General features: G+C 40.4%; 1 protein-coding gene across 2 annotated transcripts; it reads left to right on the forward strand.

Moving 5' to 3' along the window:
• The first annotated feature begins 69 nt into the window (after window positions 1–69).
• Window positions 70–12,711, forward strand: TAF5 (TATA-box binding protein associated factor 5). 2 transcript variants are annotated; one of them, XM_069796887.1, is made up of 12 exons: window positions 70–638; window positions 1,856–2,096; window positions 3,275–3,590; window positions 4,280–4,443; window positions 4,912–5,047; window positions 5,564–5,684; window positions 6,649–6,778; window positions 7,848–8,012; window positions 8,928–9,105; window positions 9,253–9,430; window positions 10,745–10,870; window positions 11,136–12,711. In XM_069796887.1, exons 1-12 carry the CDS (start codon window positions 119–121, stop codon window positions 11,138–11,140), a joined length of 2,280 nt encoding a protein of 759 aa, XP_069652988.1. In that variant the 5' UTR covers window positions 70–118; the 3' UTR covers window positions 11,141–12,711. The 2 variants fall into 2 exon arrangements, with proteins under 2 accessions (XP_069652988.1, XP_069652987.1); XM_069796886.1 differs by having other exon boundaries at window positions 10,745–12,711.
• Window positions 12,712–12,911: the final 200 nt, after the last annotated feature.

Below are 12,911 nucleotides of genomic sequence, written 5' to 3' on the forward strand. Positions count from 1 at the left end.
AAGCCGCGAGCGCCTGCGTAGGCAGCGGCAGCAGTACCCGTCCTTTGCCCTGACTGTCGCAAGAGCGTCCGCGCCTGGCGGCGGCTGCCCGCTGCCGGTGAATGGAGGGCGATGCAAGATGGCGGCGCTACCTGAGGAGCCGGCGGAGGTGGCGGCGGTAAAGCCGGACCCTGAGGCGGGGACGCCGCCGCAGCCCCCCGCTGCTCCTGCAGCCGCCGCCGCCGCCGCTCCCGCCGCTCCCCCGGCCGCGGCGGTGGAGGTGGAGGCGGCGGGGAACGGTGGGGAGGCGGCACCCCCTAAGCAGGCGGCACCGGGCCCGGCCGCTTCCCCGGCGGCGCTGGACCGGCAGACGCTCGTGGCCGTGCTGCAGTTCCTGCGGCGCAGCAACCTCCGCGAGTCCGAGGAGATCCTGCGCCGCGAAGCCCGCCTGCTCGGCGACGACCTCGGTGCCGCTGCCCTCAGCCCCGCCGGCGCCGGGCTTCTGGGAGCCCCGGGCGGCGATGGGGACTCCGCCGGCGGCGAGGCGCTGCTCAGCCGGGTCACCGCCGCTGCCGCCATCGCGATAGGAGGCAGTGTCGCCACTGTCGCGTCTTCCAGCCCCGGGGTGGCGGCGGTCGCCGCCGTGCCGCCGGGGAAAGGTGGGGCCCGCGCGGGGACTGCGGGGTCGCTGCGCCGGGCGGGACCCGTGGGTGCTGGGGGGCCCTTGTGCCTCTCGCAGGCGTGGGGCCTCTCCGTGATGCTCGGGCACAAGGGATGGTGTCAGGTCGTGCCTCCCTTGGGGTGGCCCTCCCTGGGGCGGGAGGTGAGAGTGTACCCTGGCCTTTTGGGGGGAGCCCCGGGTGTGTCATTCCCCCCGTACAACTTGAGAAGAGATCGGCATCTCCTGGGGGTGCCCCTCCTCGGAGCAAGGGACCAAAGGTAGGGTTTCTGTGACGCTTGCAGGGAGCACTGTCAAAGTGAGAGGTGCTTCCCCTTGTCTTTGTGTTCCATCTTGACTAACATTGTAACAGGAGGCTGAAGGTTTCCTCTGTAGTTTGAGGTGATGGTCCGAGATGTGGCTGCAGGGATGAGAATGGAGGCCTGATGTACAGGGTGCATTTTGAGGAAGGAGCCATAGGATACTTGTAGAGGAGGCTTCATACATTTCTCGATCAAGTTGCTGGATACTTGAGATGTCCTTTGGATAATTAAAGTCTTAAGTATTTTTAATCAAGGTGTTCTGTGGGGCAGCTTTACAGAATAGTGTCATGGAATTTCAGGAATGTCTTGAGTTCCACTGAATGTATAGTATAAAGTCAGCTTGTTCGTGTTATCACCTGATAGAATTGTTTTTATATAGAAGACAAAGCAATGAAAATGTTTAATGACTGCTATGTAGAACAGAGCTCTTGGACCATTAGCAGATGACAAAAAGTCACTGCCCTATAATGTTGTTTACTGGAAGCAAAATAATTATAGTGGGTATATCTTACAGGCTTAGAAAGATTCTGCTCTTCATTTGAGAGTTTCTAGCCTTAGCAGTAAAGATAACTTATTTTGGTGATGTTAGTGGGTTCTTCCTTTACACTTATAATCTTAGCTGAATTAGGCACTATGTTAAATACCTTATAGGTAACTGTTGGCTGGGAAGGCACAAAAAATGGCTGAAGGTGCTAGGAGAATTGACTGCTGGACTATAATGTGCTACCATCCTCTCACTTGTATTGCTTAGACTCAGTGCTGAAAAAGCACGAGACTTGGTATCATGTTGTGCTCAGAGTGCCTCACTTTACCAATGGAGTTGTTAGCCACTGTATATTTGCTAGCTCTTTCAGGCTGTCTTACAAGCTCTTGTTACATGCTAATGCTTTTGCAGTTGGAGGAGGCGTTGTTGTGGAAGATCAGCCAGATGTGAGTGCAGTATTGTCTGCCTACAATCAACAGGGGGACCCGACGCTGTATGAGGAATACTACAGTGGATTAAAACACTTCATTGAGTGTTCCCTGGACTGTCATCGAGCAGAATTGTCTCAGCTGTTTTATCCTCTCTTTGTGCACATGTACTTGGAATTGGTCTACAATCAACATGAGAGTGAAGCAAAGTCTTTTTTTGAAAGGTAATTTATTTTCATTTTTGCATTTGCATTGTTTTGTGTCTGCTACTTTGATTAAATCTGTAAGCTATAGTAGCATAGGTTTATACGTATATAGAGGTATGTATTATTTTTCTTTGATGTTGAAGAGATTTGGAATCTGAAGTAATGGTGCCATGGATTACAGTAACTGTTCTTGAATCCTTTTCCAAACTCCTATATTAGAAGGATGTTCAAGCTACATGCTTTTGAACTGTCCATGGGCAGATTTTGACCCATCTTTTGGGTAAGCTGATGGTCTCTTTACTGCAAAAGTATCAATGAAGAGATTATGCTTCTTTAGGGAAAGATAATGGGGTCATTTTTTAGCACTGGAAAATTGCACTGAGATGCCAAAGTAACGTATGCTATAAGTATTTGCTGATGTCATAGAATGTATACTGAAATTCAGATGAGATTAAAGGAATTAATTTATGGCTAATCCATAATTTTCTGTGCTCTTACTATGTTTCACTTCCTTATCACTTGAGAAGAAAATTAAATTTTCTTTGTTTTCTAGATTCAGCCCAATTACAAAATATTTCAATCCAAAAGGATAACTTTGTCTCTCTCCAATGTGGTTAGCAAAAATGGTCCTGTAAATAGTTAAAATGTTGCTGTAAATAGTTAAAACATTCCCTGCCGCAATTATTTTATAACATGGTTTGAGTAAAAATGGAAAACTCTAGACATATGTTAGCTATTAGATAATGCAAGTGGAGAGTGAGAAACATAGACACTGTGAAATGTGCCTATTCATATAATGAATCAGATATAAATACATCCAAGTAGTCTTGTGTAATAAAAAATGCCGTGTATTTTATGATACCACAAATTAGGGTTTCATTTCTGTAAATAAACATGTTAGTGTAACTATTTACTTCAGGCAAGAACCCTCTATGTGTATGAAATTCTGTGAGGTTCCATTCTGTGTTCTTTCCATCTTGTTTTTTAACCGTTGAATGCTCTTACACCAGTGACTTGCTGTTTACAGTATCTTCCCCAGGGTATTTTTCAGCAGAAAAATAATCCTGTATGTAGTCAGTAGCTTCCAAAAGGTCCTTACATATATGCTTCATGTTAAAGTAATGTAAATAGGTGTGCACTTAGGAGATAATGTTTTTGTAATAACTCTTTTATCGTATCTTAAATTGTTTCAATAGATTTCATGGGGATCAGGAGTGCTATTACCAGGATGACCTGCGTGTATTATCTAGCTTAACCAAAAAAGAACATATGAAAGGTAATGAGACCATGCTGGATTTCCGAACAAGCAAGTTTGTGCTGCGTATTTCCCGTGACTCTTACCAACTCTTGAAGAGGCATCTTCAGGAAAAGCAGAACAACCAGATCTGGAACATTGTTCAGGAACATCTTTACATTGATATCTTTGATGGAATGCCTCGCAGTAAACAACAGATAGATGCTATGGTTGGAAGCTTGGCTGGGGAGGCAAAACGAGAAGCTAATAAAGCAAAGGTAGGAGGCAAAGAATGTTGCACTTTTGTAATTGAATAATTCTTCCTAGTTTTTCAGGGAGATACCTTAGTATAGACAGACAGTTGTCACTTGAGATCTTAAAGGACAGCATGAACAGAGCAAAGCAAGAGAACTGTACAAATATCTGTTGTTGGCAGGAGTAGAGAGATCAAGATGTGTCACTGTCTGGTAGAAGAAACTGTTGAACCCCTTTGAGAGACAACCTTGTATTCAGTCCACTGAACTAAACTTAAACTAACTCTTGAATGACTCTGTTGTTTTAGAATGGACACCTGACTGTTTGGCTTCCTCTTTTGTACAACAGATGGAATTCTTACTTACTGCCAGTTGTTACTGCAAGGGCTGTTTGTGTAGATCCTGACACTGTAGTACCACAGTACTATACAGATAAATTATGTAAGCTGTAGGGATTCTGCTTTAAGGAAGTGCTAAGAGATGGTGGGAGAACTTACAGTTGTCCAGGTCAGTTGCTGGGCAAAACAGCAGCATATGTACTACCTTTATTATGGGCTAACCAGTAATGTATGCAGTAATATTAAACGTGGCAGTTTTAAAGGGGCGGCTGTATTGCTTGGCCTATTATGTTGAAAAGTTTCCATTAAAAAAATTAGTTTTCAGTAAGAACAGCAATTACTGTTTTGTCTTGTGTGTGTTTTATTGACTTGCAGGTTTTCTTTGGCTTATTGAAAGAACCAGAGTTTGATGTGCCTTTGGATGATGAAGATGAAGAAGGGGAAAATGAGGAAGGAAAGCCAAAGAAGAAAAAACCTAAAAAAGATAGTGTAGGGTCAAAAAGTAAAAAACAAGACCCTAATGCTCCTCCCCAAAACAGGTACCAAGGGAACAATGTGTAGAGAAGTCTTGTTAAATCCAGTCTTGTCATGCCAAATCTGCATCGCCCTTCACATGACATTTTTAGCATTTTGGCCATTTCAGCTGTACACAGCTTTAGCCATAAGACTTCTAAGGGAGGTGATGGAAAGCTTAGCATATAACCCTCTGTCTTTGCCTTTCAAGTCAATCTAGATTTCCCTTGATAAAATTTTACTCAGTTACCCACTAATCTTTTCAGGTCATACCCAGTTATTTATCTTGTTCCACTGCCTGTCTGAAATTCTTAAAGCTGGCTCTTTTTTTCTCATCAGTTAATCCACATAGTCTTTCTTTTTTTTTTTTTTTTTTTTTCTAATTCTTGTTTCGTATTTGAAGTATAGGGTTGCATGCAAAGGTTTCACTTTCTTTGTCTAGATTAACAACATGGAAAGTGCTTTTAGATCATAAAAATCTGTGCTTCTTGTAGAATTCCTCTGCCTGAACTGAAAGACTCTGACAAGCTGGATAAAGTAATGAATATGAAGGAAGCTGCAAGGCGTGTGCGTCTTGGCCCAGAGTGCCTGCCCTCCATCTGTTTCTACACGTTCCTTAATGCTTACCAGGTTGGTAAAAGAAGAGTTTGGGTAATATGGAAAAGGGAATCAAAATTATAAACATCACTCTTAATAAGAAAAGAAGGCTTAACAGCATTGGCAAGGGTTATTGGAGTATTTGGAATAAGTGTTGCAAAGTTTATGTTCAAAAATGTTCAAAATTCTCTTTAAAGACTCCTTAAACGGTATAATTTCCATGTTCCTTGGTTTTGCTCTGATTTTGCCATAATTCCTTCTTTTGCTTTTTGTCTGGGTCCCTAAGTGTATTCTACAGAATGCAGTAGATTTTTTTGCACCAAAATACTGGAAAACAGTACTGTTCTGTCACTATTGACTGCGCTTCATTCATATAGCTTTATTTTTAATGGAGCAAGAATTGATGTGTGTTTATGTCTATCCTAGAATAATTCCCTCTTATTTTTGTAAGTCAGTCAAATTAATTTTCTTATTAGTACTTAGGATTTTGTAATATCTGAAATGCATCATTAAAGATACAAACAATATAAATGGATATTTTGTGTCTAGGGTCTGACTGCAGTGGATATTACAGATGACTCTAGTATGATTGTAGGAGGCTTTGCTGACTCTACTGTCAGAGTGTGGTCCGTGACTCCAAAAAAGCTACGTAGTGTGAAAACAGCAGCAGGTAATTAAGACAATAACACTTAATATGAGCATGTTACTTGTCAGCTGTGTTTTGCATGAACAGAGAAAGATGTCTGTGGCAGGAGAGTTGTCTTCAGCAGTTAGATGCTTTCACTTTGAAGAAACAATACATGCACAGATGTATGATCGCATCTTATATACTACCATTAGAAACATTTTTAAAGGAATGAGAAATATGTTTGTGTACACCTGCTGTGAGGTGGTCAGTGCACGGAACTTGGAACTAGCCATCTTGCTTCTTAACTGGATGGTAACTACAGGGTGTAGTAGACAGTTGGGTTTAGGTGATCTAGGGGAGAGACTAGAGGTACCCTGGGGGAAATTATAGGATTGAACTCTAGAAGGATGGAGGAGAATGTCCTGTGGCTCAACACTTATGCAAATTCATGGAAACCAGGCTTCTTTAATTCTGCTGTTTATGTAACAATGTGTTGTGGTTGAAGCTAGATACCATGCAAACATTTCTTAATCTTGATATTTAACTGAGACGTCATGATGTTCAGCAAACAGTAGCCTACAGACTAAAAGCTATTTTAAGTTGTGTGTAGTGTGCAGCCGTCAAAATATGTGTGTAAAGTGTGTTTGTGGCATATTAACTTCCTGGGAAAAGGCATGAAAATTTGGCATCTCTATCAAGGAGATGTTATTGTGTTTGGAGGCTGAACAATATATATATGAAAAATAACACACATCAGGATTAATTTGTCTTAGCTCAGTGAAGACTTAAAGAATGACTCTTTATGTAAAGCACTATTTTCACTTTTTACAATGGTAAAAAATATTTTAAATGCCATTGTATATTTCAAATTTATCAATTCCTAGGTACTTTGTCATGTTCACATACTTGCCTCTTTTAGAGAGAATATTATTGGTTTTTCTGTTCGTGGCATTTATCTTTGAACTTCTAACAGTTATTATGATACATGAACTTTGAAATATTGCAGACCTCAGTCTCATCGACAAAGAATCAGACGATGTATTGGAGAGGATCATGGATGAGAAAACAGCAAGTGAGTTGAAGATTTTATATGGTCACAGTGGACCTGTCTATGGCACCAGCTTCAGTCCTGATAGGTAAAATAAGTTTACAAGCTAACCAGCTTGCTTGTCTTGAGTTCTAATTGCATGCTACTGAATGCAAACGTGTTCTTAATGCAGCTTTTTCCAGAAGGTTAAAGCAATTGTTTACGCAGTTTATAAGAAACTGTGTGTGAGCATAAATGCTCCTTATGCTCGGGTTGTTGGGCACTGTCAGCTATTACTGAAATCAACTGGAGCTGAGGATGCCAGCAGCTTTTTTGAGGTTCAGGACTTAGATGGCAAAATAGGCCATTTTTTTTGCAAACTGTAGTTTAAACTGGGTTTTAACTGAATTGTAGAGAGGAAAATACTGCAGCATTGATTTCACTTATAGTAATGCAAAACATAAAACCAGTCTGAGTAGCATATCATTGCACTCCTTCAAGTTTCTCATATTCTATTGAGACTTTATTTTGAAAATGTATGGAATAGTGTCTTTAAAATAAGAGATTTAAAACCATTATGTAATTATGAGAGTGTGGACAGTAGAAAGGAGGTTTAAATTACTAATGTTTTGCTTTTGCATGTGTCTAGTAAGGAAACATCCATCACAGAAACACAGCTGAGAAGTAAACTTTGTGTGGAACGTGAATATAGTCTATAATTATGGACTGAGAATGTGAACATGATATGAATTCTCTTTCAGGGAATCCTGGCATTTCGTTTAGACATATTAAAAGATTTTTTTTTTTTTTTAAAGTAACATAGCATAGCAATTTATTAGTAATTTTTTCCTGTAACTGGAATTCCTGAGTAAAGACCAGCTCTGTGGGATTTTTTTGTGTGTTGGGTTTTGTTTTTCCTCCCCTTGGTATTGCTGTAGGTATCATCAGAATTAGTTATCAAAATGCAATTGTCTCTCTTTTCCATAAGGGCCTGGGATTGTTTGAATTGGTTATTGTTGCTTACCCCTCCAAAATGCTGATTTATATGTGACATGCTAAACAGATGCTGTTCAGTGGACAGTTTTTCTTACCATAGACATCTCTCAGTATTTATGCAATGGTTATACAGCCTGTGTGTAAGTTTGATATGTAATATGCTATGTTTTCTCCTGTGACAGGAACTATCTGTTGTCCTGTTCTGAGGATGGCACTGTCAGATTGTGGAGTCTCCAAACATTCACATGTTTGGTGGGATATAAAGGACACAACTATCCAGTATGGGATACACAATTCTCCCCTTATGGTTATTACTTTGTGTCAGGCGGACACGACAGAGTGGCTCGGTAAGAAACTGGATGGGTTTTTTACTTGTCTGGGTCAGTTTGTAGTGGATTAACCCTGAAAGTGATTAGCTGATGGACTCTAGCCTACCCTATTACTGGAAATAAATTTTATTTCATGTCAATTAAAATACTGAACAAATGTTTTAATTAGTCTTTTTTTTCCTTTTCAACACACATCAGATTATCTGACGACTAAAGAGATGGTGTCCTCTTATGTGATTATCTGATTGGCAGTATTCTTTTCCAGTTGTTTAACAACTTGACAGAACAGTCTTTATTTCTTCCTTCTGAAAAGTATACTTTTCCAAAACAGATCCTGCTAATTCAATAAACTGGCCAGTAAGAAACCACTGCATAATTAATTACTTTTATTCCTCATGGTGCAACAGGTCATAGAATCACAGAATGGTTTGGGTTGGAAGGGACCTCCAAAGATCATTTAGTCCAACCCCCCTGCAATGAGCAGGGACATCTTCAACTAGATCAGGTTGCTCAGAGCCCCGTCCAACTTGACCTTGAATGTTTCCAGGGATGGGGCATCTACCACCTCTCTGGGGAACCTGTTCCAGCATTTCACCACCCTCACTGTAAAAAAATTTCCTCTCTATATCCAGTCTAAACCTACCCTCTTTTAGAAGTTTAAAACCATTTCCCCTTGTCCTATTGCAACAGGCCCTGCTAAAAAGTTTGTCACTTTCTTATAAGCCCCCTTTAAGTACTGAATGGCTGCAGTAAGGACTCCCTAGAGCCTTGTCTTCTCCAGGCTGAACAACACCAGCTCTCTCAGCCTTTCTTCATAGGAGGGGTGTTCCATCGCTCAGATGATTTTTGTGCCCCTCCTCTGGACCTGCTCTAACAGGTACAGATACTGAACTTAATTTGGGTTCTTTTTATTAATAAAGCTTTTCTTTTCAGTCTGTGGGCAACAGATCACTACCAGCCTTTACGGATATTTGCTGGCCATCTTGCTGATGTGACATGTACCCGATTTCATCCAAACTCCAACTATATTGCCACGGGCTCAGCAGACAGGACTATACGGCTCTGGGATGTTTTGAATGGGAATTGTGTAAGAATATTCACTGGACATAAGGTAAAGGCATATCACTCATGGTGTGAAAGTGGTTTTATTTCTGCGATGAGATTCTGAAGAGTAGTGTTGAGAATGAATACAGCTTGACTGATTGCTTGTGAGTAGACTTAATTAACTTGTTTGGTCCTCCCCAAATGTCTGTTTTAGGGACCAATTCATTCATTGGCATTTTCTCCTAATGGACGATTCCTGGCTACTGGAGCAACAGATGGAAGAGTTCTACTGTGGGATATTGGACATGGCTTGATGGTTGGAGAATTGAAAGGGCACACTGACACTATCTATGCACTCAGATTCAGTAGAGATGGGGAAATTTTAGCATCAGGTAAAATTCACTGGAAACAGTGAAATTTCTGTTGTGTTCCATAAGTCTGAAGAGGAATGATATAATTGGTTCCTTAAATTGAGGAAGACAAAGTAGAATCACTTGCTTAGCAAAAGCAGCAACTTATAACTGTGAGTACTTCACTGCGAGTACTTCACTGGACTGTAAAGTGTGACCCCTCACTCTTCCAGGAACTGAAGGAAAGGTTTTATGCAGTTAGATGGTAGCGAAGGCTGGGATCTGTGTTGAATCTGAAGTTAGAAATAACTCTAGGGCAGACAAGAAATGGCTGGACTAGAGAGGTGCAGGATACTGGAATGGGACTGGGAAATGCAGCAGGACTAAAAAGAAGAGAGCGGAAGGGACAGAAAGGAATATGAGTTATCCACACCCTTACTATTTTTTCATGGTAGATTTTTGATATAGAATAACCATCAGGTCTATGAGCAGCAGAACTTGTGAAGCCTACTTGTTTTTCCTGCCTGTCCACATGGATTCTCTGGTGTCTAATACAGCAGAGCTCCTTTGCCAGTTTTCCCTTCATGGAGGCACAAAGTTTTGTCTCTCCATCTTTAGTGAACTGTTTTCTTAAAATGTATAGGAATTTAATGAATTTGAAACGTGTTCTGTTCTGTCAAATGGTTGAAATTAGCCAATAAGTTCAAGTTACTGACAGAAGGAACGATGGACACTGTAATTGCATCAGGGTAATTTCCTCATGAAACCTGGCTAGAGATGTTCTAGATTTATTTAGTAGTATGTTCCTAAATGCAGTGCAGTGAGAATCCTCGGTAAACCACTACTGCAGGAGTGAAAGCTAACAGACAGGGTACAGGTTTGATCCATCCTGCTTGGTGGTTACTTCAATTTATCTACCAATGCTCCATTGAAAGCACAGGCCACTGGGCCTGTAAAATTCTGTCTTCCCTGTATCAAACAAACTGTTATTATGTGACTTAGAATCATAAACATTTCCTGAAATTGGCATCTAGCCCACAGGATGGTCCTGATTTTTCAGTGCTAGGTGATATAATCCAAACCCAAGTGTTTCGAGAGAGTAGTTCGTTGTGCTTTATGTACAAGGCATTCAGGTTAGGTTACAGGAAAGCTGAAATCCTGGTAACTTTTATGAATGCATTCAGTATGTTAGAGGCTTGTTGAAGTCCGTTTCCTTGCAGGATGAGGGCATAAGTCTACAGTTACGAGCAAAACTACTTTTTGAGCTTTAATTTCTGTTAACTTGCTCCCCAATAACTTTTTTATATACCTTTTTTATTAACAAAAGAAAAGACTTTAAACTGTTGTTCTTTTTAGGTTCAATGGATAACACAGTTCGTCTGTGGGATGCTGTGAAGGCATTTGAAGATTTAGAAACCGATGACTTTACTACAGCCACTGGACATATAAACTTGCCTGAAAACTCACAGGACTTGTTACTAGGTACATACATGACCAAATCAACCCCGGTTGTACACCTCCATTTTACACGCAGAAACTTGCTGCTGGCTGCAGGAGCCTACAGTTCACAGTAAATCGGGAAGCTGTAAGACTGACTGTGCCGTCATTGCAGTAGTGACCTCATATGTGAGATGAAGAGGAGCGTCTTGTACAGGTGGATCCCACTAGTCTGTTGCAGGAAAAATGAAACTATGTAAACTAATGCAAGCAGCGTTTTTCAGTTCTGCTATTTCATATTTATCCACAGTTTGAAAATGCTGGAGATTGACAAGACATCGTGGCTGTAAAAGAAGGAATTGTTCATGGTGCTTTTGATAAAAATATATATATATGTATATGAAAATGGCTGTCTCCTCTCAGAGATGGTATTGAGCTCTGCTGAAACTTGTGGAAAGTTAACAGCCTTGGTATGTGTTCTCAAATGATTTTTTTTTTAAAGCACTTAATTTATGGTTAGCAAATGTTTAATCAATCTCAAACACAAGCAAAAACTGGTCAGTTTCAGAAAAGAATGTAGTTTAATTCACTATAGCCTGGGCTGGGCAACAGGTATGGTAAGAGTATCACAGCAACAAACAGGGCATTGAAAGAGTAGGTCCAACAGGCAGAGGCTTGTGGGGAACTGCCATGAAGTTGTGTGTGTGGGTTTTATGCATCCAAGTACTAAGTCCTGAAAAGATTTCAAACTCCTTTGTTCTGAGGTACTGGAAATGCAGATCTTGTTACTCTGTTTTCACAGGTAGCCAATGCTGTAAGTGTGATAAGCAACCAGAAGTGCAATGTGAACTTTATTTACTTTCATACTTTATTGTATGAAGAAGAAAAAAAAAGGGACTGAGGCACAACTGAAATACCCATTATTAAAAAAGTGGACTTAAAACCTTCTATGTTGTATTAGATCTAGAAGAACTTTAAAAACCTGCATCCTTTGTGCATAAGGTTTAACTTATCAAAATGTAAAACTAGCCGAGAAATTGAAATACTATTGCAGAGTAAAAGGATTATTCTGTCCTAACTGTATTATCAGTTTGCTTCTGAAAGGCCAGCTTGTCTGCTGAAGTGACAATTTCTACCCACAGAAACATTGTACCCTAGTAAGTCCTCCTGGACAACCAATAAAGCTCAGTGCTTTATTTCTAATGAAGAGCAAAACATGCAAAACACTGGGAAGTATAACTTCTTTCTGGGTCTTTGAACAGAAAACACCACCACCAAAGGACAGGCCCAGTTCAGTGTGGTTTTGGGTTTGTTTTGTTTTAGGGTTTTTGTCTTTTTTTTTTTTTTTTTTTGGTTGTATGTGGGTTTTTTGGTTTGGTTTTTTTTTTTTTCCCCAAATCTCTTACAAGTTGTATACAGGGAAATCTGTTTTGTGTTCCTCATTACTTTCCAGTAAGGGCTTGGACACTTGAACAATCTGCTGGCTCTCTAGTGAAAATAAAAACAAGACTTGACATTTCTAAGGTAAAGTAAATAGAGAACTACCTCCCCTCTCATCCCTTCTCTGACTCTAACTCGTGGAGTAAAGGTATATTACAAGCATTATACATCAAAATAAAGGGTGAAAAAGTCATTAGGAAGCTCACCTGGAAATTTTCTTTAAGAAAAAAGGTTAAAACTACATTATGCATTTTTTTTGTGTAATGGTACCTCAACAAAATTTCCTAGCTCTCAATGTGACTAGTTGGATTTAAGTACAGTTATGGTGAATCAAACAAATTACCTAAAACAAAGCATGTACAGCTTAAAGAAAACACTGCCACATTCTGCCTTTGTATTTTGTACAGTTTTATACTTTTGATATTATAATAAATACTAAAACCACACAGCTTGTGTTCGTATGTTACAAGAAGGTATTTTCTTCCCTTGATGGCTGCAATGGAAACAAGACCAGTGCTTGTAGCTGTGAGCACTCTGCTAAGAGAAACAAAGTAATTCAGAAAAGGTTAAGTTGATGACCAGCCATTTCACCTAAATCTCGTTCAGCTAATTAGATCTATTACACTGTTACAACAACTATTATTCA

The sequence above is a fragment of the Haliaeetus albicilla genome, chromosome 11 (assembly GCF_947461875.1).
Source record: "Haliaeetus albicilla chromosome 11, bHalAlb1.1, whole genome shotgun sequence".
Taxonomy (NCBI): Eukaryota; Metazoa; Chordata; class Aves; order Accipitriformes; family Accipitridae; genus Haliaeetus; species Haliaeetus albicilla.

Coding starts and splice junctions, on each gene's coding strand:
- TAF5 (XM_069796886.1), top strand. CDS start 119: ATGGCGGCGCTACCTGAGGAGCCGGCGGAGGTGGCGGCGGTAAAGCCG. Junction 8,013..8,927: donor GGACACGACAGAGTGGCTCG/GTAAGAAACTGG, acceptor TTTTCTTTTCAG/TCTGTGGGCAACAGATCACT. Junction 9,431..10,744: donor TGGGGAAATTTTAGCATCAG/GTAAAATTCACT, acceptor TGTTCTTTTTAG/GTTCAATGGATAACACAGTT.